Source organism: Ctenopharyngodon idella, chromosome 7 (genome assembly GCF_019924925.1).
Source record: "Ctenopharyngodon idella isolate HZGC_01 chromosome 7, HZGC01, whole genome shotgun sequence".
Lineage (NCBI taxonomy): Eukaryota > Metazoa > Chordata > Actinopteri > Cypriniformes > Xenocyprididae > Ctenopharyngodon > Ctenopharyngodon idella.
Genome location: NC_067226.1, coordinates 42,617,979 through 42,639,075, shown reverse-complemented (window position 1 = coordinate 42,639,075; position 21,097 = coordinate 42,617,979). Strand labels below are relative to the sequence as shown.

Genomic DNA, 21,097 nt, shown 5'->3' with positions numbered 1-21,097 from the left:
TTGCGAGTTATGAAGTCAGAATTTCTTGATATAAAGACAGAATTGCAAGATATAAACTCACAATTCCGACTGTAAGAGGCAATTGCAAGTTTACAGTACATCTCGCAATTCTGACTTTTAACATGTAATTGTGAGTTTATATCTCACAAATCTGAGAAAAAAAGTCAGAATTGCGACTTTATGGCCCAGTTTCACAGGCAGGGCTTAGCCTAAGCCAGGATTAGGCCTTAGTTCAATTAGGGCATTTAAGTAGCTTTTATAAACTTACACTAGAAATAAACATTACTGGTGTGCATTCTGAGACAAAACAAGGCCACTGATATATTTTAGGTATGCCAGTACAAGTTACTTTCAGTTAGAACAGCTCAAACATGCATTTTATTCTAGGACTAGCTTAATCCTTGTCTGAAACCGGGGAAAAAAAAAAAAAAAAAAAAAAATATATATATATATATATATATATATATATATATATCACACAATTCTGACTTTATATCACACAATTCTGAGAATAAAAAGTCGCAATTACCTTTTTCATTTTTTTATTTAGTGGCGGAAACAAGCTTCCATACTTTTGCACATTTTATAGTTTTATAATATACTTTAGGTTGCAATTTACTTAAAGCCTTTATATTTAATGCATTATAAAAGTATTTTAATGCTTTAATTAGGCCTTGTAATGCACTTATGGCCTCATGAATAATTGTAACCACAGTCATAATACATTTAAATACTTATCTGTTCATTGAACACACCTTTATAAAGTATAATGCATTAAACATGACAAGCAACCAATTTCAGACGCAACAAGGAATCTGCTAATATTATACATTTTAGCTTTGCTTACAATTATTTTTGATATAATGCATTATAATGTACATTATGAATACCTTTAATGCATTATACAAAGGCTTAATGTAAAGAGTTACCATACTTTTTTCATGTTACAAAAACAACTATATATTAACAAAATGAAGTCTACATTATATACTGCATATTCATAAGTTCATTATGTCTATATTTCCTTTGGTGCCAAAGGCTCACAGGTTGTAATTCACCATATTAAGCTGAATCATTTGTTTTTCTTCTTTTTATACGTGCATCTATTATACAGACTATATTTAAAGTATTTTGAGACAAATATGCAAATACATCTGATAAAGAACTGTTGTGAGATCAAAGACACATGTTTCACAGTAAAAATCTTTATTGCTACTTGGCTGAAAAGTTAATTAAAAATACAGCTTTCTGCTCAAAACTAAGCATAGCAGCATCTGAAATGAAACGATGAACCAGAACCCACTCAAAAATCCCAAGAAGTACAGTCCTAGCTGACAGACGGCAAAAGTGCTCGCATTTAGTCCTTTTACTGAACTCAAATGATCTCCTAAACTAAAAACAATTAAATAATTTAACACAATGAAAATATTCAGCAGTGTACTGCATGCTAAAATAGAAACTTAAAAATATAATATACATTATGATTCAGATATTAAAACAATTTCTTATAAACAAAAGGTAATATTTTATACAAATAATCACATGATAATATATTCTTTATATTATATATTTATACTCATTTATATAGGGCATGCTTCTCACATTAAATACATGAATAATTAGTATCTTCAACGATAGTACCTTGATGGGTGACGGTTTACCATAGAACCCTTAAATCCTAGATTCTGCACTGGAGGACCTATAAATTTGCATGAAACAATGAAGTACAAAAATAAACCTCAGCTTCTTGGCATTGAGAGGAAATATTAAAGCATCTCTTTAAAACAAAATGTACATAAATGATGACAAGATCAAGCTTTGGTCACATGTCAAACAACAGGAACTTCATCTTAACCCTCGTCTGTCCAGAACGAACCATGATTATGTGCAAAAATGTCAATGAATACGCCAGATAAATATGCGTTTTTGCGTTCGAATGAAAATATTATCTCTGTCACGGTAAAACCACAATCACACTTTTCATGCACCAACAGCAACTCTCACACTGCGCAAATGTACAAACAGACTTGAGGCGAATGCTTTCTTTGTTAAAGATACAGAGGATGAAGCATGTTTCGGATAACCTCACTAGAGGTCGAGTCAAAACTTAGAAGAGCAGAAACATACTGTATTGTTAAATTAGGCGAAGAATTACGTGAAGACATTTCTGCCAAATGGAGGTGCAAATATGATCACTGTTTGCAACACTCCCCCATCTGTCATTGGTTAGACAAACAGATAGCCCCACCCCTAAGCTCACACCATTGGTTGAGACTGATTTCCATGTCAAGCACAAAGCACACACAGATAAAAATCCAGAATGTTTACACTTTTTGTGGGAATCAACCTATAAATGGCTTGCTTACAATTGAGCTGTGATAAGAGGAATTATTTTAACCAAAAAAAAAAAAAAGTTTTAATATCCAAAATTGCTTGTGTGATTATATCATAGTTTTATCTTCTAAATCACTATGTTGTTGTAACATGTTCATTTTGTTCTGCATAAGTGTTCCCACAAGAGTAAAATCAGAGAAACTTATAGAGAATTCAATGTGCTGAATCTGAGAAAAAAAAAAAGAAGCTTTCTCTAACTTTTATGTTCAGTTTGAATATAAACATGATCAAGATCATTTTCTAGTGCAATGCCCAACTAAGACACCACTAACACACTGGCATACAAATCATCCAAATCACATTTAAAAAAAAAAATACTTCATGCTCCATGATAGAATATTAGAATCCCCAAATGTCCTAAAAAGTTAAAATATAATAATAAAAAAATCCTAATATTTAATGTAAGCGGGGATGTTCTGTACTTTGTGTTCTTCCTGTAAAGGAACAGTTCACCCTACAATGGAAATTCTGCTGTAATTTACTCTGCCTCATGTTGTTCCAAACCTGTATGACGTTCGTTCTTCTGTTGAAGGTATTTTTAGAAAAAAGTGTTTGTTTTCCATACAGTGGAAGTCAATGGTAACCAAAACTGTTTGGTTACCAACATTCTTCAAAAAATGTTCTTTTGTGTTCCACAGAAGAAAGTCATACACAGGTTTGGAACGACATGATGGTGAGTAAATGATTACAGAATTTTCATTTTTGAATGAACTATCCCTTTAAGAATCACCTCTGCCCTTCATTTAACGGATGGATATAAACTTTATGGCTATTTGAATATAACGCATAGGAAAACTGCATTTGGCTAACATCTTCAAAAACGTTTGCTCAGAGTTTCACCTCAGCATGTTTTGGCCAGGAGATCACAGAGCACAAATGTTTAAGGGATCTAAGGGTACGTTTACACGACATCGATGTACTAAAAACGGAAAAGTTTTTCCTTTGCTTGTTTCTCGTGTACAGATGACAACGTTGTCAAAACGATCCCCGTTCACACGGCTCCGTGAAAACATTTAAAGGTGCTATGTGTGAAATTTAGGAGGATCTATTGACAGAAATGCAATATAATATACATAACTATGTTTTGAGTGGTGTATAAAGACCTTTCATAATGAACCGTAATGTATTTATTACCTTAGAATGAGCCATTTCTATCTACATACACAGCGGGTCCCCCCCTCCATGTCAAGTCGTCATTTTGCACCGGCATGTTTCTACAGTAGCCCTAAACGGACAAACTGCGCTACAGAGCGCGTTTCGTCACTATGTTCGTTTGTGTTTTTAGAGGCAGCTTGCATCGTCACTATGTTGAATACACACGAAGTAGTAGTAGTAGTCTGGTTTATTAGAAGCAGAGACCGTTCCTTGTTAGAAGTAAGAAGAAACCTCATTGCTTGACTGCTACTCTGCTGTCTCAGACAACAACATTTTTGTCGGACACTGTAGCTTTTCTAAAGTGCTTCAAAAGAGAGGGGCAAGCACGGTGCTGAACTGTTGGTTGCAATTCGCAACCTCACCGCTAGATGCCGCTAAAATTCACACACTTTATCTTTAAAAACGCTGCATTTAAAAGATGTCACTTTGTTGCCTAAAGAAATACGTAATACGCATGCGCATGACGTCAAAAGTTTGCGTTTTCAGGCCCCCAAAATGCCGTTGTCGTGTAAATAAACGGCCAAAACGCATAAAAAGTTTTTCGTTTTTAGTTGAAAATGGTGTCGTGTAAATGCCCCCTAAAATACAACATTTGTAAATGTGGCAAAGCAACTAGCTTGTTGCCTAGAGTGAAGAAACTATTCCACAACAGTGCGCTCCACTTGACACCCACAGACTGATTTTCCCAGTCCCATTCACAATAATTTCAGATTAATAATCTAATTAGACATGTATAATTGTTGCATATATCATTTTTAAGTATGATGCAGATATGCATCATGTTGTAGGGCTATAGAATGACTAAGGTGCTCTCAAAAGCAGCATGATTTGCTGTATCCATGACATTTGTTTGAAAAATTACTTTACATTTCAGTTCTATAGCTAATAACAGAGTTAGACTACATCTTGCTAACAAAGCAAGCCGTCAAATGCTTGAACTCTGCCTCTTAGCACAGTATGAATCAGCATGTTGTGCCTCAATAACCACATACTCTCAACCAAACATAAGAAATTACATATTTTAGGGGTTATAACAGAAAAAAATACCTACTTTCTAAAAGAGGCCATAAATCACAGCCTAATGTTGATTTATATGCATTTCAACAAATAGCTAAAATGCAATTCTTAAATATGTCTATGTATATAGATTCTCTGAGCTACGTACAAAGTGCTTATACAGTGTAAAACCGTTTTACTTTATATGATTGTACAACAATACTTGATGCACTTAAGCATACAGCTCTAAATGATTTAGGGATTGGTCTAGGGATCAATTTCCAGTAAAATGTACTTCACATTTTGTGTGCAAAAAATGGGAATCGGAATAAAGAAAAGTGTGGTGCAAAACTACCTTTAAGACCATGACAGAAAAAAACCCTATGAGTCATGCAGGGCTGCTGCATCCATGCCACTGGCTTCAGCTCTCAGTAGCACCCGAGGGATGGCTGAAATACTCAAAATAACTCACCTACCTTCAAATACCACTACTACATATCTTTTGGCACAAGAGCTACAGTTTTAGGTCTGTAGGCAATTATAATTAACACCACAAATGACTCTCTAATGCTTGCAGAAAAGTTAATGGCAGTAAAAGTTCGATTCAAAATCTTCCTGGATGTTAAATACCGGGATCCAGATTAGTTACATGGCAGCCTTTTCTCACACATATAGCAAACACAAATCGGTATGCAAGTTTGGCACAAAGAGCATTTACCAGCTGACCATGAAGAATATTAATTAAAAAAAGAAAAATACTCAAAATGTCCGTCGCAATGGATATAATTCACAAAATGAATCTTTTGAATCTTGAGATGAAATGGCTTAAACAATATCTGAGCATACAAATGTACTTAAGCTCATTTTCAAGGGTGATCTACAAATTCAAGTACTGATTTTTTTAATATGCCAATGCTGACACTTTTTTAATGAGATGCGATTTCTACATTTAAAGTACATCAAAGTTTCAGTGTCAATAGGGACTGTTGTTTTCCCTGCACACCTATGTAAGGACAGTTTCTAATGAATTATGAGAGTGCACCTAATAAATTATAAATAATTTAATGCAATGGATGCTCTAAAATTGGCAAAAGAAAAAGTGGGCTTCAGAGAACATCACTAAATTTAATATCTAACAATTAACAGTGGGCTTTGCACTTGATTTTCCCTAATTTTAATTCCCTAATTCTTTATTAATTTAAAAAAAAATATTTTAAATGTAATAATGAATTGCGAAAAACTTGCAGGGAAAACCCTGAAAAAAACATTGTTGTTTCCAATAAACACCACTAGATGTCTCCTCAAACCATGGGCACAGTGTTTTACTGCACAGAATTCCTTGATACAGTGATTGTGGCAATTGCAAATTGCAAAAGTGACCCAATATGCAATAATACTTCTTTTTCCTCTGGTCCCCCTATTAAAATAAAACAAAACTCTTTCCTTATACGTACCATGCATGGCTAAAATAAAGCGCACACACACTGCACAATACATGATATCATATGCCCTGTACCTCTCATACAAAAAAATGTGTTAGCTGTTCACTTTTTTCCTTGATAATGAGAAAATATCCCAAACTCACTCAGATCAACAGCAAAACCACACTACTACAAAGACCCAATGACATATTCATGGCTCGAGGCTTTGTAGTATGAGTCATGGCACACTCGAAACTTCAAGTACTCTAAACAACCCGAGACAGCTCAAGTTATGATTTCAGACAGGGTTGTGAGGTCTTTCTGCTCCCCAATTGACCTTAGCCATAAAGGTGTGGCAATGCTTCCACTGAGTATTGGATGTACTAAGAAATAGAGGTTCTCACTCTGACCTCCATCACTAGGCTCAGTCCCTCTCCAGGTAGATCTGTAAGGGCTTGAATGTTACGTTGGGTTCATTGTACTCTTCTATTGTGCAGAGTGTTCCAGAGACCCCCATGGCTTTGTCTGGGAGATCCCGTATGCATACAAGTGAGGAGATCAGGGGAGGTGGCGAAAGCTCTGGTCTTTTTCAACAATACATCTTTCCACAACAACTACTCTTTTCCATGAAATGGAGTGGGATGTTTCCAGCAGGTCAGATGGGGAAGAGATCCTTTTGACCCTCTGAAATATTCCTCACGGACTTCAAAAGTGCAGATTACTGACTGGTTGCCACTATGGGAAGGTAGGAGAACAAAACTGCACGTACACCAGAACAGTAAAGGCTCTCAGAACCTCAACCATCTTCAAGAGGCACTTTTCTCAACTTTTGGTCTCAGTTTAGCTGATAGTATCTTTCCGCCAGAAGGCAAATGTGATAATTGAAGCCTACGTAAGCCTGTGACCTTTGATATAAAGGGCGAATGTCGAAATGAACTCGCGCATGGTGATGAATGAGGTACTCCAGCTCCATGCTGTGGTTTTTGGTCAGGAATAGCCCATGTATTTCCTCAATCAAAGACCTCAATCTTCGTGATTTCATCGGTCCTGACATTTGCATCCATTTCCACCCTTCCGGTTACACATCTCTGAGGTGGCTATGCCACTGCAGATCAGCCCAAGAATGCACATGCAGGGACTCACACGTGATGACGGCGCTAAATAAGAACTGGAATATCTCGAAGGCAGGAAGTGCGTGCTAGCCTCTTTGATGTGGCACTATGATGCGGAGATGCTCCAATGGTGCGGTCCGCTTGCACCCACTATAGAGCTGTGTCATAGACATCCTGTTGCAGGACGGTGGTGGGGTGGAGACCGGGGATGGTGGAGTGAGGATGGTCCCAGTTGGGGTCTCTTGCCGAGGGTGGTGTTGAGGGAGGCGGTGGCCCGGGAACCACAGGGCTCTGGCCTCTCAGCTGCTCCCGCACATCCTGCTCCAGACTAGGCGGTATAATTAACTGGTCTTCCGGGTCTTGCTGGGCTGGTGCGGCAAAATATCCAGATTTCTTTTTGGGGGCCTCGAGTGCTACTTCAATGATGTTGTGGCTATCCTCCAGAGCCACTACCGAGCCATTAGAGAGCTTCTTCCCGAAGAGGCTGGAGGTGGAAGGAGACTTCTTCAGATCTGAGATCTCTCGCCCACATACAGCCAGTAGGCAGCCGTTGGTGGCAGAAACCACAACACTGTTTTGCCGACGCATTTTGCTATTGGGATAGTCCGAGCCCCTCAAATCATGGCGGCCGTCCAGGTCCTTGGGACTTTCGGGTGGTCCAGAGCGTAGCTGAAAAGCACAGCAGTGAATGTCCACCTCCACCTCTAGCTTACTCCCGTTTGAGATGACACCTTCTAAAGGAGCCTCATCGTCGCTGTCGAGCCCGTTGTCTGACTGGTTGCTGGAGAAGGTGGCACTGGAAGGTTGTCGCTGGAACAGAGCCGGGTGCGCCCCTGGCCCCAGGCTCGCCAGCGGTCCCATGTTACACAAGGTAGCAGCAGGATGCAGACTACAGCGGCGCTCTGGACGAGCTGTTGGTCCTGAAGAGGGGTGCTCGTCCGAGGCCGTGGACCCAGCCTCGCTGCCCACTTCTGAGGCTGACATCTCGCTGTTGAACTCAGAGGCAATGCCGCTGCTAGATGATGGTGTGGCTGGGTCACCAGGGGAGACGGAGGTCGGTAAAGGTGTCGGGGCAGGTGGTCCTCGTGCTTCTGCGGTCAAGAGAGGAGGCTCGCACGTACAGCTGTCTTCTCCGATATGCAAAGCCACCACAACTGCTCCGACATTATCCCGGCACCCATAGCTCTGTGCCAGCGTGCAGAGCTTTTTGGCAGCAGCGCGGGGGTCTCTGACAGCTAGCACTGTGCTTACTGCCTCCTGGTAGGAAACCTTCTGGAAGAGTGCTTTGTTTCCTAGGATCAGAAACTCATCCTGGGAACACAGAGGCTCTGTGTGCACCCAGGGTTTGGGAAGCACCCAAGGAAACAGGTAGGAACAGCCAAGTAACCGTGAGCAGCATGTCACCCCACTCACCTTGTTATCCTACAGCACAAAAGAGCCAAATGATTAAAGAAACAAAAAAGCTTTTACTTCTCACTTATGGACATATTGATGTCACGAAGCATCAGCCAGTTAACTTAACGGGTATGAAATGAGAGAGTCAATACCTCAGTGATAATAGCTTTAGCCAGTTTGACACGCTCCATCTCCTCAGCGCTCTGTTCTAGGCTGAAAACTTTCGAGAGGGCAAGAGGTTGCCCATCACGACACAGGACAGCCTGGCAGGTGCCTACGTTGGCCACAGTGAGGCTAAAGTAGCTGCCAGGCTCGGAGGACTCATGATGGATGTAACAGAGCAGAGCAGAGGCACCTAGCTTCTGGCCTGCCATGCCAAGTTTCCTGCAAAAATGCACAACAGCAACAAAAAAAATGCATTTAGCTAAAAAAATCTAAGGCTCTTTGTGAATTTTGGTGAAACAAAAATATTTGAATGCAACATGTCACAACTGACCAATCAGAATCAAGTATTCAAGAGAGCCATGTAATGTTTGTTCATTACTTATAAATTCATACAATTTATACTAAGTGACAAGCTATCGAGTGTTACCAATTATTATACAAGCAAGGTAAAGCATACAAAACTTATGAATAAGAAAAGACAGCTTAATCAAAACGTGTGTGCAAAACACACCTATGAGAGGTAAGGAAAGTGTTGCACATGTATACACTATCCACACTGGAGTGCTGTATCTCCTCTGCCAATACATCTCCCATGGTGCACTGCAGTAACCTGGAAACTTCCTCATTACGGTCACCATCAAAAATCCCATAAGCAGCCTCTGGACTGTCCCCGAAGCGATCCACAGCCAGCACAGACACACACAACCTGAACCCAAGTAAAATACAAGATTTCAATCAAAGAAATGGTCTTCATTAAAACAACACCCAACTAAAATGTTACAATGTGTACAATATCACATTACAAATACATTTTACTGAATAGTAATGGACATACCTATATATAGGTACATACACAAACTCACTCTCACTGACAAACGCACAAAAGTGGCCCCCCTTGGTGGATATAGAGTACAGAGGATACGATATTTGAGACTGACTGCTTTGAAACTGGAGGTAATGCCCTTCGCAGGGGGAGCCATGCACACTGAGGTCACATTAAACATGTAGAAACAAGACCTTTAAGCCTATGGGAAGCATTCTGCATTTAAACCAGCCCCCCCGCTGCGTCTTGCCCCTGGTAACTGCGAAATCTACTGCGAAAACCAACGCTATGATTATTCTGAGAATGGCAGCTGTTTTTATGCCATCCAAGTATTTCTTTGTTCGTGAATTAGTTGTCTCAGAGCCAGATTTTTGATCGGCAAAATATCTAGGGCCGGATTCATGAAAATCTTCTTGAGCCCGGGATACACTGCATGATTTTAGCAATCCTATAAGATCATTACTTTATCACACTGTGCGACATGGATCTATTAAACTTGGGTAGACTGTACGATGATGACACCTATTGACTCGTGGGCTACGATGCAAGTTTCTATAGAAGAATAAAACGTCATCAGCATGCGCTAGTGGTAAACAAAAAGATCATGTTGAATCACACTTTGGCAGTTGTAGTTTTTATGTGTGCTGAAAAAAAAGGAAGAAGAAGGGAAAAGAGCTTGAGGTAAGCAGTTTTAAGCTTTAGCGCCATGTCGCGTTGATTTCATGTCGCATTTTTATTGGCTGGTCAGTAGACGTAGGTCATAGCAGCAAACACACTGTGCGTTGATCATGATGAATTTCTGACACTGTCAGAAAATTATCGTAGGCTATCTCTGGTCGCAAGACCGGGAAAGGACCGTCTTTGAACCTCTCTCACTGTACGACATAGGACCACTGATTAAGAGCCACGATCACAGAAATCACCACGATTGTTTCACGATGGCAATCTTTTGTCTGGGACAGCCAAAAATCGTGCAGTGTGTCCTGGGCTTTAAAGGGATAGTTCACCCAAAAATGAAAATTCTGTCATCATTTACTCACCCTCAAGTTGTTCCAAACCTGTATGAATTTCTTTCTTCTGCTGAACACAAAATAAGATAGTTTGAAGAATGTCGGTAACCAAACAGTTGATGGGCTCCATTGACTTCCATAATAGTTTTCAATAGGGCTCAGTAACTGTTTGGTTACCCATATTCTTCAAAATATCTTCTTTTGTGTTTAGCAGAAGAAAGAAATTCATACAGGTTTGTAACAACTTGAGGGTGAGTAAATGATGACAGAATTTTCATTTTTGGGTGAACTATCCCTTTAAGATGAATTCCAAGAAAAATGCGTAATAATGTTCCAAGTGCAATTTTTGAAAAAGTTTACAAATGTTTTCTTAAGAATTTTTTTTTTTTCTAAGAAAAAAATGTTTCTGGTGTTTGCATGATCGTATGGCAGTTGTTGCAGAAGACTCACTGATTAACTCAGCGAAAAAACACTTAACAGCCCTGCTTTTTTAGCTGCCTGCAAATTACCTTAATAATTATAAGCGTGCAGACTATTTTCATTGAGACTGGTTTGACGGAAGTTCAGCAACTAATTTTTGTAGACATTTTTGAATTCAGCAAAAGTCCTGTCATGTAATTCTGATTACTTGTGCACATCCCTAGTAATATGTATTATATATGTAGCTAGTCTTATGTCGTAAAGCTTAATATTTTAAATAAATAATTCATTAAACATCTTACCTTTGGGGATTTAAGACAAGTTGGAGGTTATGCTAAATTTACAATGATTTTTAAGAAGATACTTTTCAATAATTTGAATTAAGAACAAAGATAAGAACATCCTTAATAAGTATTTGAGGGGATACGAAATACTAACTTCTTTCTTAAGTAAAAGAGTAAGAAGAAAATATTAGGAAGAATTTTATTCTTAAGAATGTTTTGCGCCCTGATTCACTCTGGCCAAGAAACGCCCATTTGGACAGGAAGGGTGTGTGTGAATGGCACATAAATGTTTTGTTTTGTTTTGATTTGACGTGAAATTTAGGATTGGGTTAATAAGAACTCTTCAGACCCTGAAGTTTCACTGCAGCCAATATATCCTCAATATATAATAGAAAATTGGGGATGGTATTCTGGGCCTTCCTTTAACCAATCAAACCAACATTGACAAACACACTCATTCTTTCCAAATCTTTGACTCTCATGTCTAGAGATGTTTCTCACTTGTTCCTTTGACCACACATCTCAGCATAACCATGATCCCACAGGGTGGACGTGCCCTGTGCGTCTCCAGCTGTCACGGCTGGCTTCTGGTCCAGCTTCAATGTACTTATGTGACTGGAAGAGAGAAGGACACAGAGAGATAAAGACAAAGAGCAATTAACCACCTGGGTTTAAGTATATCAGCTGCATAATTAGTGTAGACAGGTCTGTTACTGCATCCCACAGAGAGGACTGCTGTTTAGTAGCACCTCACCTGAAGAGGTTGAGCGTTTTATGCTCTAATATGAGGCTACTGTTGCCGGTCAGGTCCAGCTCTTGTAGTGTGGAAGGCAGAGAGTCCGGCAACAGGATTTCTGTCTGCTCATTACAGCTCACATCTACCAGCTATACAAAGAGCAGATGAGATACAGCATACTTCATGTGAAACACTGAATATAAAATAATGTGTGTAACAAACAACAGCCCACATCGAACAACATTTTGTTGGATTTGGGAGCAAAAATGATTTAATTTTGCCAGACTTTAAGGGATAGTTCACCCAAAATGAAAATGATCCCATGATTTACTCACCCTCAAGCCATCCTAGGTGTATATGACTTTCTTCTTTCAGCCAAACACAATCAGAGTTGTATTAAATAATATCCTGGCTCTTCCCAGCTTTATAATGGTAGTGAATTGGGGGCGCCCTAAAAAGCTCTTTTTGAAGTCCAAAAAAATAAGTCCTTCTATCATAAAAGTAATCCATACGGCTCCAGGGGGTTAATAAAGGCCTTCTGAAGTGAAGCCATGGGTTTTTGTAAGAAAGTAAATCAAGGGATAATTTTCATTTTTGGGTGAACTATCCCTTTAACTAAATCATTTTTTCATAGTGACATTGTAATAATTATATATTATAAATTAAAAAAAAAAAAAAAAAATATATATATATATATATATATATATATAAGAATAAATCACAATAAATATTAAAATCAAAATTATACATATAAACCTTAAATATAAAATAGAAACATGAAATCTAAACATAAACAATCTAAATCAATTTAGAGAAATTTAGGTTTAGAAGTTCTGTGAAGCATCACTAATTTTCATGTTCTCACCATTTATATTTATATTATATTATTATTATTATATTATATTATATTTATGTTTATTATTATATAACAGTTCTTTCACATTGTAATAATAATGTTTCACAATATTACTGTTTTTTTAATAAATAAATGCAGCATTTTTTATTAAATTGGTGAGCATAAGAGACTTCTTCCAAAAAACATTTGACCGGTAGTGTATGTACATTTATGTGTCTATTTAAGACTTGCATTTAATACACAGATTTGATTTTTTTAATCTATGTAATTAGTGTTATTTAAACATTTATTAAACCATAAATATTCTCTATGAACATTGATGATATCCATTAAAAAATCTTGTAACCTAAATTACTATAATTGTCTACCCATACATTTAAAACTGGATAACATATGCATCTTTTTTCTGCGTTCTGTGTGTTACTGCCACCTGATGATGACTCTGTGGTTGACCCTTAAGATCCTTACAATATTTATGGCCAGGCTTTCATGCTCTGGTCATCATATATCACCCAAACGCACACCAACCTTGATCTCAGGGAGGTTGAGGACCTCTGGGAACACACTGATATGGTTGGAGTGGGCGATGAGGGTGTGCAGTCTCTTGCAGCTGGACACAGTGGAGGGGATCGTTTTCAGCTTGTTCCCACTCAGATTCAACTCCTCCAGTACCTCCAGTTTACTGAGTTTGCTGAAAACATAACAAGGGTGATTTATACAGATATTATCATTGATCTTTCTTGAATGATGTAGATGGAAGTATACTACTTCAAGGTGTCAGTGAAGTATAGGTACCTAGCAGGGAAGGACAGCAATTGGTTATAAGCCATATGCAAGACCCGCAGGTTCTGATGCCCCACCAGTAGAGCAGCGCAGTTCTCATTCAGGTTGTTTCCTGTGAGATAGAGCTCCTGCAGGGTGCTGAGGCTCTCCTCTGATTGGCTGCTCGGCGGGATTGTCTCCAGTGCATTGGCAGACACATTCAGATACTTTAAACTAGTATATGAGAAGAAAAAGGAAAAGCAATTTGGTGAATATTGTTTTTCTTTTCTTTTCACTGTTTTACTGTTTTCTTTTCATTTAAACAGCAATGTTTATAAAACAAAAATCATCTTGGATATAACCAAAGCCTCAGAGCTGCAGTACATCTTTCAGCATTAGAGATGCTTAATGGATGACAAGTAAATTAACATACAGGAAATGGAAGAGCCGCGGGCTGTTCTGGCTCATATTATTGTGTCTCACTGAGCCATATCCTCCTTTACACATCCATGAGAGTCATTGTAGAAGCATGTCAGTTCCTCTATGCACTGCACATGCACTTATACTGTGATACATACAGTGTTGGGATCGTTACTCAAAAGATTTCATTTATTACTCATTACTCCTTTCAAAAGTAATATTATTACATTACGTTTTATTTCCTGGCGCCAGTAATTTGCTACACTACTAGTCATATTACTTTTCCGTTACACCCCACAGAAGTGGTTATAGGGCATTTTCTCCTCAGAATTCTGACTTCGCATGTGTGTCTCTATGAATGTTAGAGTATATTTTAATTATTTAGTTCACATTGTAAATATGAAACATATCTGTCAATGCATATTTAAAACTTAATAAACTATAAATCACTGGCTTCCGCTAACGGCCATGCACACAATCATGAGAGAGTCGAGTTCTGGCGGAAGGGTGACCTCTGACCTGACATATGACGTAGGACGTATGACGTAGGCGTAGGCTTACGCTAGCTTAGGTGAGAATAGACACCTCTCACGAAAACCCTCTCATAAACACGCGTACAGCCGTTGCCGGAAGCCAGTGATTATAGTTTATAAAGTTTTAAATATGCATATTCTTCTTACAAAAACCCATCGCTTCACTTCAGAAGGCCTTTATTAACCCACTGGAGTCGTATGGATTACTTTTATGATGGATGGATGCGCTTTTTGAAGCTTCAAAAACTCGGACACTACTCAATGACATTACAAAGCTGGGAAGAGCCAGGATATTATTTAATATAACTCTGATTGTGTTCGGCTGAAAGAAGACTGTCATATACACCTAGGATGGCTTGAGGGTGAGTAAATAATGGGATTATTTTAATTTTTGTGTGCACTATTCCTTTAATTACATTTTTATTGCTCTGATTAAATTACAAATTACATAATCTGATATCTAATTAAAAAGATTTTGCCCAATTAAATAACTAATGTATTTTGATACTTTTTGTTAAAGTAGCTTCCGCAACTCTGAGTAACTATAATATCTTCCAGTCAATATATATAGTGATTATTATTTCCAAAGAGCAGTTTCCAGAGAATTCCCTTGTTTGATAAGTTCCTGTAAAAGGCTAGGAGGTCTAGTGAAGAGCTCAGGCAGCAGGGCTAAAGGTCCACAGAGCAGAGAGAGACACAGCTGCAGCTTGCACTGCACCTGTCACATGAAGAAATTGCAAGAAAAAGAGGAAAAACACTAGGAAAATGGAGGGAGGGAGAGAGAGAGAGAGAGAAAGAGAGAGAGAGAGAAAGCACAGCCTGGAGAGTAAGAGGAACAGAGAGAGTTCAGAAGGAGGGAGTGACCTACTTTAAGGCCTTGTAGAAGAAGCACTCTGGCAGTTCTCGCAACTTGTTGTGCTGCAGGTCGAGTGTTTCCAGTGGGATGTGGTCAAGCAGGTCAGCCAGTCTCTCCAACTTATTGTTGCCAGCCAGCAGTTTACGCAGACTCATACTGCTAAGAAGTCTGACAGGAAAGAACGAAGATGAGAGACATCAAAAGAAAATACACTGTCTGACACTATAAACATATTCAGAATGAGGGAAGAAACTCAAAAGCAAAAAAGGTTATTTTGTCCAATAATTAACATTCTAACATTATTTATTCATCATCATTTAATTCCAAACCCATTTGCTATATTTTTTTTTCTGGAAAATAAGTTTTTGTTTTTAAAACAAAGCACCATAAAAGTAGTCCATTCAACTTACAACTGTACTTTAGGGCTGTGGAGAAATCAATTTGCAATTTTTCTGATAAAAAAAAAAATTGCGAGTGAGATGTAAAATGCAATTTTTATAAATAAATAAAAAAGGTTACTGGAGGTTTGCTGTGCTTGTTTGCAGGGCTGTAGAATGTGTCCAAAACTTTTGTGATTATATATATCAATATGACTATAAAATAATAATAATAAAAATATGATTACTACATTAAAATATTAAACAATATAATAATTAAATAAAATAATTTACTTTACCAAAAAAAAAAAAAAAAACTGTAAAGTTACAATATTAATTGCTTACATCTTAATTTCTTCATTTTCAAACGTTAAAGGGTTAGTTCACCCAAAAATGAAAATTCTGTCATTAATTACTCACCCTCGTGCCGTTTTACACCCGTAAGACCTTCGTCGATCTTTGGAATACAAATTGAGATATTTTTGTTGAAATCCGATGGCTCCGTGAGGCCTACATAGGGAGCAATGACATTTCCTCTATCAAGATCCATAAAGGTACTAAAAACATATTTAAATCAGTTCATGTGAGTACAGTGGTTCAATATTAATATTATAAAGCGACGAGAATATTTTTGGTGCGCCAAAAAAACAAAATAACGACTTATTTAGTGATGGCCGATTTCAAAATACTGCTTCAGGAAGATTCGGAGCGTTATGAATCAGCGTGTCGAATCCGCAGTTCGGAGCGCCAAAGTCACGTGATTTCAGCAGTTTGGCGGTTTGACACGCGATCCGAATCATGATTCGACACGCTGATTCATTACGCTCCGAATCTTCCTGAAGCAGTGTTTTGAAATCGGCCATCACTAAATAAGTCGTTATTTTGGGTTTTTTGGCACGCCAAAAATATTCTCGTCGCTTTATAATATCAATATTGAACCACTGATTTAAATATGTTTTTAGTACCTTTATGGATCATGAGAGAGGAAATGTCATTGCTCCCTATGTAGGCCTCACGGAGCCATCGGATTTAAACAAAAATATCTCAATTTGCGTTCCGAAGATTAACGAAGGTCTTACGGGTCTGAAACGGCATGAGCGTGAGTAATAAATCACAGAATTTTCATTTTTGGGTGAACTAACCCTAAACCATCAAGCTTTTATTTCAGCGAAACACCAGATGGAGCTTTTAAATGTTCTCTCGACAACAAATGTTTGACTTGCACGTAAAAAGGAACACAATGCCTCGCTTCATTTGAGAATCGCACTAAGCCATATCACATACAAATAAGTCTTCTGTAGCCAAACAAGTTTTCTGTGAAGAATAGACACAGATTTAAGTAGTTATTTACTTAAATATAATTTACACCTTAATAACATATAACTTGACCAGGTTTGACATTAGGTTCTTGTATATTTTGTAACCAAAAACTGGCATGGTAGATTGACTTGATGACTTTGCAATGAAGGATGATATTTGAGAGCTGCAACTGAAGATTTTCAGTAAACATGTTTTTGATTTCATCGCTTTTTGGAGCTTGACAAGTATAATATAACTAAAAGATAACCACAATGCAAGTTTGAAATGATATGAGGCTGAGTACATAAAGACAGAATTCTCCTTTAAAATGAACTATTCCTTTAAAATACCAACACAGCATTTTCATGCGAGGCAAAGATTGCAACACTCACAGTCTCAAATGGGACACAAACTTCAAGCCGCATATTATCTCATTTGTGCACGGCTTTTAGCTCTTTCAGATGCAAATGACTGAATGTTAATGTGGAATTAGCTGGAAATGGTGCTTTCATCTGCTTGGCGTTTACATCACTTTGCTTTGAGACAGCAGAGTGGCCTCATCAAGCGTCTGCTGATGAATGCTGTCCCATTTCTATTCAGTTCCACCGTCTGGCCAGACAGTCGCTTTAACCGACATCATTCAAATCAAACGGGCAATTTTTGTTGAATAAATAAGTACAAAATGCTGACATTAAGATTCTGAAATGGGGGAGCAGCAGGACAGTTTCTTTTTAGAGGGAAGGTGCAAATGCAGTTTATGAGGGTCTGAACACACAAATGCGCACACCTGGCTGGGAGCTCAGACAGCAGATTATGGGAGACGTCCAGCACCTCAATCTTCCTGCTGTCACACACCCAATCTGGCAGGTATTCCAGGAGATTCCTGCAGGAGGGAAGTGAATTAACTCCAGGCTAATTACATGAGAGCATTAGCATTGTACAAGAGTGTGCGGGGTAAAGGACATGACTGCTGTGCGTTGAGCCTCTTGTAAATGAGCTGATGAACATTTGGTCACATTTGCATTACAATATTCATGTACAAGTACGGAGCAGTGTTCATTTAGTATTATTTACCTTATTAGTATTTAATATTATTTGAATTTTTTTTACTGTTTTAAGTTATGTTTTAGTAATTTTGTCATGCACTTCTGTCATTTTAATTGTTTTATATTTCAATGTAACTTTATTTTGGTTTGAGTAATTTTAGTACTTCAACAAACTTTTTTTTTTTTTTTTTTACAATTTTTTTCTTTAATATTTATATTCCATTTTATTTCAGCTTTATTTCAAATAACAAAAACGATTTTTGGTGTCCTTTTTGGTGTCCTTGTTACACGTTATATGTATTTATTGTAGTAATAATCAGTGTTGGGGAAAGTTACTTTTAAAAGGAATGCATTACAATATTGTGTTAATCTCTAAAAAAGTAACTAATTGCGTTAGTTACTTTTTATGGAAAGTAATGTGTTGCGTTACTTTTGCGTCACTTTTACTCACCTGGGCTGGGCATGCTTGTTTGTTTTTTATTAACAAAAAACGAAAGTTCTATTTTTGGCCAATTTCAAGGCCCTTTCCCCACCAAAAGTGAAATGACTCAAGAGAAGAAAGTTTAACACTCTTACTTCATTATTAAATTAAAAAAAAAAAAAAACACAAATGAGATGTTTAACCCAAGTCATTTTTGTTTAGTATGGTTGAATTAAATCATCGAAGGTCAACAGCAAAGAAATTAGTTAATAAAGTTATATTTAATACATAAATTATGTATCATTTAAAATTTTAATTATTGAAGGGTTGCTTAATAGTTTGCATTTCGCATTTTGTTTTTATTCATTTTGAGGAATACTGATTCTGTTTTTGTGCAAGTTTGTAGAGTGGGTGCTGAAAAACAATAGACCAGCAAACACCATCTGCCCAGCGGAGACCATTTCCAGCCTTGCTCCGGACCCAGAGCCCAGCCAGCCATCACCCCACAGCACGGATACAATACCAGAGCCCACTGAAGATGGAGGGATTAAGCCTGCCGCGATACACGAGCCAGAGCCAGACAAGAGGACTGAGCCAGCCCGAGCCCCGGAGCCCGAGCCCTACTGTAAATCTGACCAGGTGTGTGAGCCGGCAACATTGTCCGTCATCACGAGGCAGCTAGTGGAGTACGAGGGAATGGAAGAAGACCCCGCCCACACTCCCACCACTGAGGTTGAGCTGACACTGACCTCTGCAATATTTTGGTTTCATAGACAGGGCTTAGTCTTAGACAGAATTAGGCCTTAGTTCAATTAGGGCATTTAAGTATCTTTTATAAATATGCCCTAGAAAAAAAAACATTACTGGTGTGCATCTTGAGACAAAACAATGGCACTGACATATTTTAAGATATTTCAGTGTAAGTTCCTTTTAGTTCAGACATCTCAAACATGCATTTTAGTCTTGGACTAGCTTAAACCTTGCCTGTGAAACCAGGGGTTTATGATTTAGAAGAGGAGGCTTACCTTAATCTTAAGCTTACTTTAAGTCTCCTGTGTTTCCGCTGGTTCCATCCAGTTCAGAGTCTCCTGCGTCCTCGCTGGTTCCGCCCAGCCCAATGTCTCCTGTGTCTCCACAGTTCCTGTCCAGTTCCAGCCTCCCTCTCCCGCCTCTTCTTCCAAAGTCAGCCAGTCCGTTGGCCCCACCTCTGCTCGTTCCCTTCAGCCCCTCATCTTCTCCTCTAATGGCACTATATTGTGTGGATTTGCCTCGGGTCTTCAGTGTTCCAGCTTCGCCCAGGTAAGTGGATCCCCCTGCTCTGTCTCCAGCCGCTGATCCCGTCACTCCACCTTGGTCCATCGACCTGTCGGCTTCGATTGGCTCCTCCCTCCCTCGGCTCCACCAGATGCCATCGTCCTTGAGGCTCCACTGGGCTTCCTCATCCTTCCGGCTTCGCCTTGGTCAAATGTCACCCTGCCTGTGCTACGGACTTTCAAGCTCCGTCTCTCCACCCCTTCAGCTCCATGTAGCTCCGCCTTCCCTCCAGCTCCGCTTCCATCCTCGGTCCCACCGGCTCCGCCTCAGTCCTCAGGCACCCTGGCTCCACCTCAGACACTCATTGCTGCGACTCCGCCTCCAGGACCATCGGTGTCGCCATGGGCTCCACTTCCATTGGTCTCATCTCCGTCACTGGAGTTGTCAACCAAGTTTCCACCATGGCTCTTCCCTCCCTCGACTCCACCATGGGCCATTGTCCTGGCTGTGCTTTGGGTCCCCGCCTAGCTTATCTTGCTCCTGGCTTCACCCACCGTCATCGCCACCCTTGTCTCTCCTGCCATCAGTGTCACAGGGTTACTGCCTTTAGCCTGCTCCACGTCCCTCTCCAGCACCCCCCACCCTGCCTCCTCAGTTGGACTGTTACGGCGCGAGGATGCGCCTTCCCGGAGGGGGGAGTACTGTAACGTGTATGTTCTGTTTTATTATCATGGTGTTTTGGTTTCCCTGTTTGCCAGTGTTCCCTAGTTTGTTCCCTTGGTTACATATGTTCACCTGTCAATCATTATGTCTCCACATGTATTTAATCCCTTAGTTTCCTCAGTCCTTGGTTCGATGTGGTCAATGTTTAGTGATTGTGTTTACTATAATCTCCAACGATATCCTGTGTTTTAGTTTGTGAATTAGAATAAAGATTATTTTGTATACTCGGTCGTGCGTGTCTCTACAGCACCCACGTCTGACATAACTTGCATTATTTATCTGAAAAAGTAACTCAGATATTTTGTTGTAAATTTAAAGTAATGCGATACTTTACTAGTTACTTGAAAAAAGTAATCTTATTAGGTAACTCACGTTACTTGTAATGTGTTACCGACACACAATGTGTTATGTGTAACACTGGTAATAACAGGAAGTTACGCATAGCTACATGAAACTAACCCTAAACCAAACCCTAATCATAAATCTAACCCTATAGTAAGTGCATGTTGTTCATTAATATTACTCAGTACTTAAAAGTATAATTACACTGTTAAAATAAAGTGTAACTCAATTTTTAATAGATTTAGTTTACCATAATAACATTAGTACAGAGTTTTACTTCTAAACAACAAGTAAATA

The 21,097-nt window shown here is 38.8% G+C and overlaps 1 protein-coding gene across 1 annotated transcript in view; it reads right to left on the bottom strand.

Moving 5' to 3' along the window:
* Positions 1 to 1,185: 1,185 nt before the first annotated feature.
* phlpp2 (PH domain and leucine rich repeat protein phosphatase 2) overlaps positions 1,186 to 21,097 on the bottom strand; it is an 86,036-nt gene continuing 66,124 nt past the window's right edge. Inside the window, exons 11-19 of the mRNA XM_051898501.1 lie at positions 17,802 to 17,897; positions 15,351 to 15,506; positions 13,563 to 13,763; positions 13,296 to 13,458; positions 11,930 to 12,060; positions 11,677 to 11,790; positions 9,150 to 9,344; positions 8,626 to 8,857; positions 1,186 to 8,500 (exon numbers count right to left, since the gene is read on the bottom strand). Of these exons, the coding sequence (XP_051754461.1) occupies positions 7,229 to 8,500; positions 8,626 to 8,857; positions 9,150 to 9,344; positions 11,677 to 11,790; positions 11,930 to 12,060; positions 13,296 to 13,458; positions 13,563 to 13,763; positions 15,351 to 15,506; positions 17,802 to 17,897 (2,560 nt within the window). The 3' untranslated portion in view covers positions 1,186 to 7,228. The remainder of the gene's footprint in view (positions 8,501 to 8,625; positions 8,858 to 9,149; positions 9,345 to 11,676; positions 11,791 to 11,929; positions 12,061 to 13,295; positions 13,459 to 13,562; positions 13,764 to 15,350; positions 15,507 to 17,801; positions 17,898 to 21,097) is intronic.